Raw genomic sequence first — 14,460 nt, forward strand, 5'->3', positions numbered from 1 at the left:
TCTCATTACATTCATCTTTAGGTAGACTAACTAATGCACACATTGGAGAGAAAAGTTAATGAAAACTGGTAGTGAGTTAAATTCCACGTAGATTTATTACACGAACAGAGGACACGCAAAGAAAGCACGAAAGCAACCTTGCAGTATATGGCTGTTTCTTTCATGATAAGTAGCTATGGGCCCTTTAGTTTTATGCGGAGTTTTATATAAAATACCATATGCATTGTACGCGATTCGAATCACGACTGCTTTGTTGAGATGTTAACGACGAATGTATTAGCTTTCAACGAAGTGTAACGCCCATATCGAACTAAAACAGATGCACTTTCTGGTCTTAGTAACAAGATTGATGCATTTTGTTTCACTTTAACTGCCAGAGGTAGGCGGATTTTTGAAGGGCGGAAACAGTTCATTTTCCATGTCGTACAATGTTAGCATGTAACTCTCTATTTTTATTTTATTTTCACGATTTGCTTTTCTTTTTTTACTAGTTGTTTTACGTCGCACCGACACAAATAGGTCTTATGGCGACGATGGGACAGGAAAGGGCTAGGAGTGGGAAGGAAGCGGCTGTGGCCTTATTTAAGGTACAGCCCCAGCATTTGCCTGGTGTGAAAATGGGAAACCACGGAAAACCATTTTCAGGGCTGCCGACAGTGGGGTTTCGAACCTACGATTTGCTTTACGTCGCACCGACACAGATAGGTCTCACGGCGACGATGGGAAGGAAAGGGCTAGGACTGGGAAGGAAAGAACCGTGACCTTATTTAAGGTACAGTTCCAGCATTTGCCTGGTGTGAAAATGGGAAATACGGAAAACCATCTTCAGGACTGCCGACAGTGAAGTTCGAAACCACTATCTTCCGAATACAAGCTTACAGCTACGTGACCCGAACCACACAGTCACTCGCTCGGTGCATGTAAAAGGTCTCTGGTGACACATTTGGTGTTCACCTGGCAAATTTAATTGAAACTTCGCCATAGCTCGTTCATCAGAAGCTCGGTCTATCTACCGTCTGGTAAAGCGAAACGTCGGAAATGATACGCAGGCAACCTAAATTGCGTTAAATCCAAATGCCCGCGCACGGTAGCTGAAGCCATATTATTATTATTATTATTATTATTATTATTATTATTATATTAGTATTAGTAACATCTGCAGTAAAACTACTGGCATGAACATTTACTATTTATTTAAGGCTAAATACCGACCTGGGCGATCCGACGACAGTACACGAGTGCTTTGCCCACTGCATCATGTAACGGCTTGTGTAACAAGAGCTCTCTATGGAATATCAATACGGAATGTACGTATATTGGCTACATTGTATTTCAGGCAATAAATTCCACGAGTAGTCCTTGTATGATGCTTTGGGAATTGTCTATGAAAATGGATAATTTTTAGATTTTTTGTAACATTGAACAGAGCGAATACTAAACTGAGCAATCCCCGATACGAGGATGATGTACATAGTCCGTAATGTTCCTACGTAAGTAAACAGGTACCTACAGATGGTTAAAAAATACGGTAGAAAGAAAGAAAGAAAGAAAGAAAGAAAGAAAGAAAGAAAGAAAGAAAGAAAGAAAGAAAGAACATTTAATTGATTTAGAAATGAGGACTTGCATGATCATAAGCCTCGTATTCTCGTATGTGTCAGATTGCCCCCTTCTACGGCAGTTCGTTTAGCCATAATAAACCGGAATTTATGCGTGGTGACGGGGTCAGCTTCTACTTCTTCTTTTTCTACCGCTTTTCCCACACCTGTCGGGTCACGGGAGAGAACTGCATCGCACATGTGGATTTGGCCCTGTTTTAGGGCCAAATGCCCTTCCTGACGCCAACCCCATATGAAGGGATGTAATCACTATTGCGTGTTTCTGTGCTGGTTGGTAGTGTGGTATGTTGTCTGAATATGAGGAGAGTGTTAGGACGGACACAAACACCCAGTTCCCGAGCCAGAAGAATTAATCAGAAGCGATTAAAATCTCCGACATGGCCGGGAATCGAACCCGGGACCCTCTGAACCGAAGGCCAGTATGCTGACCATTCAGCCAACGAGTCGGACTGCTGTCCAATAGCTCTTTTTAACAAATATTATTTATAAAATTATGATAACTAGAGGACCCATTCAGCTCTGCAGCATTCATTATAAATAGGTCCGATAACGTATTTTGATATAAAATTGCTTCATGCGCTGCCCGGTACTTCTTTGAATATTTACTTCTAGGACCTCTATTACCTGTCACTTATGTGTGAAGTGACTTTTTTTTAGATTTCTTTATTGTGACGTTAATTGATATTTTACAATTACGCAGTATTAGAACTACCGTATTATTGTGTTTTTAATTTAATGTTTAAGATCTAAATTATTTTGTCCTTGTGACAGCCCAGATTATCTGGAAAGTAGTTAATTCTTTCAAATAAGTAATCATTGATAACTGAATTACTGTCATTAGGACTGTCACTAGTCAGCCTAACGAAACCGAAAACTGTGGATTCAGCACTAATCTCAGTAATTTTGGACAATTTTCTTTTTAACCTTTTCTGACCCCCATGCTGATGGAAGCTGAAATTGGAGTTAAGCGGCATCCGGAGTGTCACTATTCATCTCAACGACCGCAAAAATCCCCCTGCGGATAGGGGCGGTAGAATAGCATCCACAGTATCTCCTGTCGTAAGAGGCTCTTAACTTGGAAGAGTGGGTTGGCAACCAGGGGACCTTAGCTGTCGTGGCTTTGCTTCCACTTACTTTTGCCAGGCTCCTCGTTTTCATTTATCCTATACGATTTGCCCTCATCAACACTTGTTCTTTTTAGACCCCGGCGGTATTACAGCATTCGAGGCCTAGGGAGACTTTCATTTTCATGCCCTTTGAGGCCCTACTTCCTACATTCGAAGTGTCGTACCTCTTCCATTTCCCCTCTGATTAGTGTTAATAGGCAATGGTTGCCAAGATCTACGTACTTCCTCTTAAAAACCACCACCACAACAACCGACATCGAAAAATATGAATTTCTTACATATCGCTTCCTCCCCTCCACCCTTTAGGGGTGCTAAGGGTGTCTTACCCCCATAACTATTTTTCTCGAGATAGTAGTATGTTATTTGTGCGCTGGTTGTAATTGCGGGTCTGCCTATGGTCGCCTGTCATTTTTAATCGTTTAGCTTCGCCGATATCTTGACGTAAAGACATTGCTTCACAATCAATCAATCAATCAATCAATCAATCAATCAATCAATCAATCAATCAATACTGATCTGCATTTAGGGCAGTCGCCCAGGTGGCAGATTCCCTATCTGTTGTTTTCCTAGCCTTTTCCTAAATTATTTCAAAGAAACTGGAAATTTATTGAACATCTCCATTGGTAAGTTATTCCAATCCCTAACTCCCCTTCCTATAAATGAATATTTGCCCCAGTTTGTCCTCTTGAATTCCAACTTTATCTTCATATTGTGATCTTTCCTACTTTTATAAACACCACTCAAGCTTATTCGTCTACTAATGTCATTCCACGCCATCTCTCCGCTGACAGCTCGTGTGCACGCTACGAATTCGCCGATATATTTACGTAAAGACATTGCTTCACTGTGTGCATGCTACGAATTCGCCGATATCTTTACGTAAAGACATTGCTTCACTGTGTGCACGCTACGAATTCGCCGATATCTTGACGTAAAGACATTGCTTCACTGTATGCACGTTACGAATTCGCCGATATATTTACGTAAAGACATCGCTTCACTGTGTGCACGCTACGAATTCGCCGATATCTTTACGTAAAGACATCGCTTCACTGTGTGCACGCTACGAATTCGCCGATATCTTTACGTGCAGACATTGCTTCACTGTGTGCACGCTACGAACAGAATGTATAGCGGGCCTGGGGCACGCCTTCGCCTGTAATTATTGGAGTGGCCATTTAGCGACTTGATTTTATGATTACTCAAGGTTGACTGAACTTAGAGACTTATCAATACCTGATGATCCACCAGTAGGCAATTCCGGAGAGAATACAAAAAGAATGAAACAAATCGATCCAGTAGGAGGGCTGGAAGAAATGGAAATAGCTGTTATTCGTATTTTTTAAATACAGTATATAGAGATTTTTTATCAAGGAAATAGAATACATTTTATTTTTCTGTCAAGTTTCAGTTTTTAGCTCATTGGAATGTTACTGAAAGTCCTTAGAAAGGCATAAACATACGGGGCACTTCATAGATTTTACATAGCCAGATAGAAATATTCAGCTATGAGGTGCCAATTTATCATTAAAGTTGCTTCAGTTTATCCTTTATAAAAGCCGCTTTGCTGTAGCAAGTCCAGACAAGAAAGTCGATTTAGAAAACGTCTATGTAGTAAGACCCTCTTCACTATTACACGCAAATAACCAACCTTCAAAGATATTAAAAGTCAATCTCCACCAGCTGGTAAAGAAGTCAGGTCGTAATAGCCGAGTGGTTTATCACTGATTTACCACCAAGGTGGCCAGAGTTCAGAACCCGACCTATACATGTGGGATTTTGAAATGGAACGACTCATTTCTGTGATTTAGATGCCACGTAAAACTTCTAGGTCCTGAGCAACGTAGAAAAGGAACCATTCCTACAACCGAATTCTAATGTAAGATGGTGAAACGAATCAGCTTGTTTCTAGGAATAGTTAAGTCATTTTATCTGGGAATCGGAGCATATGGAACTGCTAGTCCATTTGCTTTATTTATTTATTTATTTTATTTATTTATTTAATTTACTGCTTACGCCCAGAGAATATTATCAAATCGTGATTTGTGCACCAACTTTATCGAAGGAATTTTCCTTTGATTTTGATATTTCAAGTGTACTGTAGTGGTACTGGTCTGGTGGGTCTCAAACGTTCTTGTCGTCAGGTTATCTCCTAGCTGATACATTACAGCTTTCTGGTGGTTTTTCTTTACCTTATAGTATTTAATATTTCCGTTTAATGATTCAAATATTGGCTGAAATGGCATACTTAATTCTAAAAAAAATGCGGGTTTCTGGCTACATACAGGTACACATTTAACAAGAATAACTACGGTACATTCTGTTGTGGATCATTTTAAGAAGTCTCATTCGCCCAGTTTCGGGGGAGTTCTGGCAGCAAGCTATCTGCTGAACAACTCTTCGGGTGTGCGTTCTTTTCTAATTCTGTAGAACATTTACAGAACCATGTTTAAGCTATCACTGTCTATTGTATCTATATAACCTATCTTCGGAAGAAACTTCTCGGTTTTAATTTCGTCCACTCCACGTCAATTACTGTTTTAATGATAGACTGTGTAAATTCAATGGAACCACAAAGACTCACCGCCTTCCAAATACAGCAACGTCCATTATACACAGAAATGATGCGTTATCGACATATCGAGACTTCCATTATGGAAGGTGACTGGGGAGTTACCGTTAGGTGGGTGTGGTGCTTGTTGTACCAAAACAATGGGATTATCACTAATAATAAAAATATATGCTCTAATCTTTGGGAATGAAAAGATTGGCTAAAGCAAAGGGAAAACTGACAGAATCCTTCACCCTCGCAAATCTCATACGAACAGCGTCTGAAAAGAATGAAAGTTGACCAAGGGAAGTCGGATAGGAAAGGTGAAAGGGTGGAATCTAGCACAGTAATTGGGAGCAACGTGTGACTTGGCTAGGACTCATGGTCACCGTGGTGTTCATAGTTCATTAAATTCTGACTATTGAAAATGAGACTTAGTTGTGATGTCAGGAGACCATCGACCGATCATTTTCCTTGAACTGCAAGTATTCAAAAATTAGCTACTGACGAATAAACATTGGAACGTTATCCAGTTCGGAAGCCGGAAAGTGACCGCTTTCTCCAAAAGATGTTGATCGGACACCCTGCCTAACTTTATCTGTGAACTCCTTTCGGTTCTTTTCTCAACCAGTTACCCGTCGTCACCAACTTGAGGATTCAGCAAGCCCAGTGTAAATTCAAACATGTTAAAGGTTCAATACTACAACTAGTCACATTTAACGAAACTGAAACTATAAATTTACAATATCTTCAAACAACAATTTATATATTAACTTAGCCTAATTTGCTCACAAACTATATTCCTGTAAAGTATTATCTTGGTAACGTATTATGTGAAGCTGTTCCAAAAGGAGGGAAGGTAGAGAGAGCAAGTTCAAGATGAGAACGACAAATCTTGTATGTCTACCGAACTGGAATATATCAACAACAACAAAAAATCACACAATAGTTCCGACATTATGGAAACATAGTTTGTTGCAAAGCAGTTAAATAGGAACTACTATAATAATTGAAACAAATCAACCAGTGTAAATTTGATTTTGGGAAACAGAATTTATTGTTCCACTCAAATTGACCCTGTTTGACTTATAAGTAAAATCTGAAAATATTTACCTTAAGATATTGAAAAGGCATGTGCTGGCTGTCACAATATAATAACCATATTGTTTACAAAATCGACAAAAATAGAGAAACAATTGCACTACTTGTTTGTGTTGTAGGGTGAAAGATGTATAAATAAAACAAGAACAATGACAATGTACTGTATTTAATTTTCATATAATTGTCGTGTTTCTTTTAGAGTTGTCAAACGATATCGTTCTATTAATATCAATCAAGGAAATCAGCGACATGCATTAAAAATTCATAAAATACGTGATTAAATTGTAACATATATTTTTGTCTTAATCCTTTTGGTTTTTATGTTATTTTTCAATATACTTCTAGCGACTTAAAACGAATATCATTTGACATCCCTATTACAGCATGAGTGAGTGAGATCAATATGACTGGTCTTAGTCCCAAGCGACGATATTATACCACCGTGCTCTCCAGTGACGTCACGGCAGAAAAGGACAGTGTTCTGTTTCATGTGCTGAATGTAATAGATGTTTACCATGTATCTTTCTCCTCTCGAGTACTTACTCTACAATATGTGCTACATATCGAAAACTGTGATGCGCAGAGTCCGCATTTAATATGAACTGATTGGTCAGTGTACTTGATTAAAATGCTTTGTCCTTCAGAAAGTTTCTGATTAGGAGGGACTGGGTCGGCAACCACTCCATCAGATGTTCCGTCAGTGATGACCAGAATACTCATTAGAGATACCTGGTACCTTAATTTCGTTCCCTTTATATGCAAGTACTGTATATTAATTTTCCTGGGAGTGAGTGATGTACGGAAGGGCTGCCTTTGCTCAGTTCACAAGAGGGTTCGATTTCCCGTCAGGAAGTAAAAAATTCTGAGAAACAAGATTTACACTTCGAGGTATGCGTCCATGAGGATTGCACACCCTACATCTAAGTGAGTACCAGGTTCATTCCTTGCGGGTAAAGGCGGCCGAATATAAAGCTAACCGTTGTTTTAACTGAAAAAACTCACACATAACACTATCCTCCACCACAATAACACTCAGTTACCTACACATGGCAGATGCCGCCCACCCTCATCGGAGGGTCTGCCTTACAAGGGCTGCACTCTGCTAGGAATAGCCACACGAAATTATTAACTGAAAAAACAGGCCGTCGCTATAAATCTTAATTTAAGGGACAGCTTCACGTACAAACATTATCCTCTTATCGAGCATTTGAGGTTATTAATTCTACGCCAGGCTGAATGGCTCAGACCTAAGTTGGTGTATTCGATACCGGCTCAGTCCAGTGGTATTTGAAAGTGCTCAAACACGTCAGTCTTGTGTCGGTGGATTTAGCGGGACGTACTTCTGTGCGACAAAACTTCTCTGACTGGGCGTCGCCGAAAATCGAAGTCGTTTGCGGGACATAAAATCCAATAACATAATTCTTACTCAACAATTACTTACAAATGGTTGTTAGGTTCACTCGCAATAATTTCACCAGTCCTATGATTCATAATGGCATTTATTACTTGCCCTTGCATGAAAAAAATGGGATGTCTAGTATATTTTACATGCGACTTGTACTCCGCATTTTAGTGTGCCTCTTCTTCGTAATACAGATTCCAAAATCCACCATAGGAGGACTTCTTGTTCTGTATTACATATTCGGCGGAAATCAACATGGATAAAATGTTCTTGTAAACTGTACCGTCAGGCGGCAGCGCACCGGCCTCTCACCGCTGGATACCGTGGTTCAAATCCCGGTCACTCCATGTGAGAATTGTGCTGGACAAAGCGGAGCGGGACAGGTTTTTCTCTGGGCACTCCGCTTTTCCCTGTCATATTTCATTCCAGCAACACTCTTCATTAACATTTCATTTCATCTATCAGTCATTTATCATTGCCCCAGAGGAGTGCGACAGGCTTCGGCAGACGGCACATTTCCTATCCTCGCCGCTAGATAGGGGCTTCATTTATTCCATTCCTGACCCGGTCAAATGACTGGAAACAGGCTGTGGAGTTTCAGACTCTACCGTGTGAATGCCTCTGAATTGAAAAAGCCATGAGGGTACACGTAGGATAAATTTGTATGTGGACTGTGCGTAAGAGGAAACTGAGCAATAAACGACAGACTGAATTTATCTAAATTAAGACTACTGATTCAGAATTTACACCTACCGTGGTGGGCACTTTCCATGTTTTACTATTAGTCGTATTAACCCTCTGACCCTTGAGGCTTTCAACGTTTCAGAGCGTATTGCTCCGACGCTAGAACTTTTGTCCTTGATGCTCAGGATGTTCGACACTCTCATTGAGTAGCCGCGGTCCACTACCACCGTGTCGTCGTAAATAAAGAACGCATAGAACTTCCGGTCACCTTGACCTTCCCGCAACAGCTAGTGCCAGATTCCAAGAGACTCATCTGCACAGCACGCTGAGTGAATCCTAAACTTTGCAGGACTCTAAATGTGGGACAAAGATTCTGGGACATTGCCCATGACAATATGCGGCATGGTTTGTTCCGGCCGTCGTTTGTAATCCCGTGTGAGATGTGTTCATCGGCTTGCAGATAGTCGCTGGTAAATAAGCTAGAGTAATAATGTATGGGTGAGGAGTATACACCACAGGTAATGAGGAGCGCCGGAGCTATGAAGAGCAGAACACGCCATGTTTGTCGTATTTGTGATGTGGTTGCTTTGTTTCCTGTAGTAAGCAAAGGTCATGGGATAAGTCTACTATTCAGGAAATATTCAGATTTTCCCTTCTAAAAAAAAAACTTAGTTGATTTCCCCTTAAAAGACTCATTGTACCAAACTGAGTATCATCGGACATATTGCTCTAATAATTAAAAGAATATGTAACAATCTCTGTACCCTACTAGATTAGCAGCGCTTAATTCAAGAATTCTCTTCCATGGTCTTGGAAATTTTCCCTTCAAATTCCAGTATTTAGAATATGATAATACTAATTCATTGCAGGGTGAGGACTACTTTTGGTGAGTATGATAGCTGTAATGATAAGCTGTTTTTATTCGTGGTATATTAGGACGAGTCAATAGGCTACTTGTAATGCGTCGGAATTCAGGCGTAATAGAGTGGACAGCGTCTTCCACTCTCTAAAAACATAACAGCCTCACGATATTGGACTGCTACAAAATACGTCAGAATCAACGAATCAGTAAATAGCCTATTCAATAATTTAGCTTTATGGATCGAATTCCGTACAAGTATTTCTCATATATAATCTATTTCTTTCGAAAGAGTATATCTGTAGTCATTACAAAAATAAATAAAATAGTGACATGATAGCTGAATGGCATTTCCGCGGACTTCTCACCAAGGCGGCTACGGTTCGAATCTTTGACAATCCAAGTGGAATTTTTGAAATGAAAAGTCACGTCCATTTGGTTCGGTTTCCATGTAAAATTATACGTCCCGTGACCATTATCACAATAAGAATAACCACGTATATCTACAAGCTTTGTTTGCTTTAAAAATATTTAAGTTAATTTTTTAAAATGCCATTTTATTTGTAGGAAAATAATTTTTTCATTCGGTCACTCTCAAAACATGCAACGCAATATAATTAGTACGAATTCGAAGGCAATATTGGCTTAAGATTCAGAATATCTAACTCAAAAGTTTACACTATATTGAAATAAGTCTTCCCGGCGCATTTCCACCCAGGATTATGCAATATTATCACCATGCATGTTAGTCCTCAGGTTAAAAGGGGTGTCACATCACGAAATATCTGCAGACAGCAATGACATTTACGTAATATAGTTCCCAATGTTTATGATTATGGACTGAACAGGTTTAAAAAAGGCCCGTTCATATGACAGTTCGTGAAGAACGCGGCTTGATATTGTTACGCTGTAAACTGCGAACTTGCCACTACAAAGAATCGGAATCGTGCCATAGTGACTGAATGAGATTAAGCACTGGGAACGATAGAGTGACTGCAATTAATTATTGTTAAAAAGTCTTCACGGCATACCCTATAGAATGACACTTTAAAAAGGGACCGTAACTCACGTTTCTCACAGAATCTGCTGCATAAGCTATGAGACAGCTAAAACTAAACATGGGTCGTACTGTAGGGGTGAAGAGACACTAGTACTCTCTAACTTTGGCACACACAATACTTGATTGACCTTCGCATGACCTCTGCTGAAAGGAATGACAATTGGGAAGAGTATTATAGGATTCGTGCAATTGTTTCCTTGAGTAATCACCATTGGCTGGTTTAAGATGGCACATTCCCTATGCTGTCGCATGCCATAATTAACACACATCTTGAGAACACTGCTTACAGCGATGAACACGGAGTTTCAGTGATACTGTCCACTTCAATTAAGTAAAAACACAGACTCATTAATTCTAAGTCGTTTAATACTGGGCACTATTTCACCTAATCGGTAAATATGCATTCACGTGCCTGGATTTCACAGCACAAATATTTTAAAAAGTTGAGTCAATTACACTGATTGAGCCAATTTAGAAAACAATTGAAACGTCCGATCTGCAATGAGAGAAATAAGAAGCAGCCAGCAAAGGGAATATGCCAGCAACACGCGCTACAGACAGCCAGCACATACCTATGTTCGTTGGTCAGCTGATTCTCCTTGTCCAGCTCCGTGATGGTCACCTCGCTGTCAATCACATTATCCGAACTTTCGCGTCGTTTACTGGTTTTCTTCACTTTTCGGACTTTCCTCTCCGTTGTTGTGTATTGCATTTGAACTTCGACATCTGCCATTTTGCTATTAATTTACTGGAACACCGGAGTAAGAATACTATTCGTAAAAGAGTTCGTTTTTCGTTATATCACAGTCTTATGTTCTCTTGTTAACGACAAGAGGGTTGCGATGCCGCGTGACTTCACTTTGCCACTAGTCAACGACAACTGATAGAATAAGCGAATACCGACGGTCTAAACGTTCTCTAGCTTTTTTCACAGTGAGTAAACCCCCCTCCAGCATCCCCTAACTTACGCACGCCCTACTGGGGCCGATCCCTCCTTTGCTTCTTCCCCCTCTCTCCCGCCACAGCGCAGCCCGCCATGTGGTGTGCACTCGGCCTGTCTACCTTCGACTGTCATTGCCCCAGATCCCGCCTAAAAGGCCAGTGATGATCCGCGCGCTGAAATGCGCAGGGCGTCTTTATTTTCGTTTTCCCTTTCATGACAACATAGGCAAGTGCATTTCTGTAAACATTCAGTTACGAGAAGAAACGAAGATGAGCTTCCACGCAATTTCAGAACTTTCACGAAGTCATTGAACCTGAAGATTAACCAATGCCAAGTTCCTCATATGCGATTAGGAAACGTGTAACTAAAAGTAGACCCTTCTCCTTACAGCATGATCTTATTTCAGAAAGGGTCATACTCATAAATGGGCACCATTGACATCATTACGAAGCGTCTCACTGAATTGGATCATAAAAATGGTATAATAATAATAATAATAATAATAATAATAATAATAATAATAATAATAATAATAATAATAATAATAATAATAATAATAATAATAATAATATGAGTTTTACGTTCCACTAATTGCTTTTAAGATTTTAGAAGACGCCGAAGTGCCGGATCTTGCAGGAGCTCTCTGACACGAGACCGGCGTATCTATCTGAGCACTTTCAAATACCACCGGAGTGAGCTGGGATGAAAACCGCGAACTTGGAGACTCAGAAAGCCAGCGCTCAACCATCTGAGCCACTCAGCCAGGCGAAGATGCAATGTAATCAGCTGTATCCTCGGGTCATTAGTATGAGTAACTATGGCGAGAGAGAGAGAGAACCGAGCTCGATAGCTGCAGTCGCTTAAGTGCGGCCAGTATCCAGTATTCGGGAGATAGTAGGTTCGAACCCCACTATCGGCAGCCCTGAAAATGGTTTTCCGTGGTTTCCCATTTTCACACCAGGCAAATGCTGGGGCTGTACCTTAATTAAGGCCACAGCCGCTTCCTTCCCACTCCTAGCCATTCCCTGTCCCATCGTCGCCATAAGACCTATCTGTGTCGGTGCGACGTAAAGCAAAAAAAAAAAAAAAAAAAAAAAAAAAAAAAAAAAAAAAAAAAAAAAAAAAAAAAAAAGAGAGAGAGAGAGAGTTTGAACGGAATTCACTCCTCTTACAAAAGGCTAACGTCTACTGGAAGAAGGCAAAGCAAGCATGTAAAGAAGAGGCTAAATTTACGGATTACTTCCCTTTTCAATAAAAAAATATTCAAATAACGACGAAGAGAACATTATTTCGTCATTTTTTTTCATACCAACGGGGGTAGTTTTACTTGACCATCGATATCGTGATCACTGATCACCGTTATGGAACCTCCAGCTTTACGTGGAATCGGAACCACAGGTAGACACCCTTTCATTTCAAAATTTCCACACGCATTCTCCTGGTTTCAAACCGCGACCGCCTTGCGAGAAGCTAGCAACGATATCACTTGACTATCACGCCCCAACCGGAAGAAGGAATTACACTCGACAAAGACACTCTAATACTCTATATTGTACTATCGAAGAATGGTCCGGGTTTTGGCGGTTCCCATCAGCATGATGAACACAAGAATACAAATATTGATGAAGTAACAGTTTAGAATTGCCAACCGAATTTTAAAATATAGAAGAGTCGCACACTGTCAATTCCTTGGAATCTTTAAGGGATCCTAGAGATCTCTTAAATATATACAAGCCAAATTGCACCACCTCAGTCTATAATAATAATAATAATAATAATAATAATAATAATAATAATAATAATAATAATAATAATAATAATAATAATAATCCCATGGCGCAACAGACCCGAAGGGCCTTGGCCTACCAAGTGACCTCTGCTCAGGTCTGCAGATTACGAGGTGCCGTGTGGTCGGCAGAACGAATCCTCTCGGCCGTTATTCTTGGCTTTCTTGACCGGGACCATTATCTCACCGTCATATAGCTCCTCAATTGCAATCACGTAGGCTGAGTGGATCTCGAACCAGCTCTCAGATCCAGGTAAAAAATCCCTGTACTGGCCGGGAATCGAACCTGGGTTCTCCGGGTAAGAGGTAGACCCGCAACCCCTACACCAAGGGGCCGGCAATAATAATAATAATAATAATAATAATAATAATAATAATAATAATAATAATAATAATAATAATAATAATAATAATTAGTGTTACGATTGAATTTTAAACAAGTGAATAAATATATTTTCCATTCATTCTAGCTATTAGTTTTTTTTTGCTATTTGCTTTACGTCGCACCGACACAGATATGTCTTATGGCGACGATGGGAAAGGAAAGGCCTAGGAATTGGAAGGAAGCGGCCGTGGCCTTAATCAAGGTACAGCCCCGGCATTTGCCTGGTGTGAAAATGGGAAACCACGGAAAACCATCTTCAGGGCTGCCGACAGTGGGGCTCGAACCCACTATCTCCCGATTACTGGATACTGGCCGCACTTAAGCGACTGCAGCTATCGAATCTAGGTATTGAGACATCTTGAATAATCTAATCTGTGTGTTTATGTCCGGGTAGGAATTGATTGCTTCAGTCTTATCTGCGGTATAAATTGAAGCTAGTGTATACTTAATTGGGATTAGATCTGAGGTAGATCTGAAAATAAGGTTCTATTTCAACATATTGCCTAGAGTGAACATGAGATGCTTCTCTCAGAATAACCGCTGCCAGCGTCAAGATTTAAACCTCGAACTCTGAACGGTGAATACAGTATGTCCTTTAAGTACTGTAGCTTCACGAAATCTCTTTGCACTCATCTCAGTCAGCATTTGTCAACAACTCCACTAAAAATCTTCACAGTGCAGGCGTTATACAACCCGCAAGGTCTGTGAAAATATAGGAAGTGTTTTAGCAAGAGAAGGTCTATTTTTACTGGTCGGGAGTAGGACAGATAAGTTGCTTCATAGTTTTATCGATATCGTAGACTGTAATAAGTCGATTTAGGATCTTTTTATTTTGCTCCAGCCTCCCCGTAAGCTGCCGTCGTCATCTCGCTATCAAAAGACTCATACTGACGGATAATTACATTTTCTTTAGTTTTTCCTCCTCTCGCACACATGAATGCTGTAT

General features: G+C 40.2%; 1 protein-coding gene across 8 annotated transcripts in view; it reads right to left on the reverse strand.

The window, feature by feature from the left end:
- The window catches only part of Lmpt (Limpet), a 1,284,547-nt gene that overhangs the window by 120,242 nt on the left and 1,149,845 nt on the right, over nucleotides 1-14,460 (reverse strand). The window contains exon 1 of one of the 8 annotated variants that reach the window (XM_067135224.2): nucleotides 10,973-11,455. The exons of the other annotated variants lie outside the window; for them this stretch is intronic. Coding sequence (XP_066991325.1) covers nucleotides 10,973-11,133 — 161 coding nt within the window. The 5' untranslated portion in view covers nucleotides 11,134-11,455. Of the gene's footprint in view, nucleotides 1-10,972; nucleotides 11,456-14,460 lie in introns of those variants that run through there. 8 annotated transcript variants of the gene reach the window in all.

Source organism: Anabrus simplex, chromosome 1 (assembly GCF_040414725.1).
Source record: "Anabrus simplex isolate iqAnaSimp1 chromosome 1, ASM4041472v1, whole genome shotgun sequence".
Taxonomy (NCBI): Eukaryota; Metazoa; Arthropoda; class Insecta; order Orthoptera; family Tettigoniidae; genus Anabrus; species Anabrus simplex.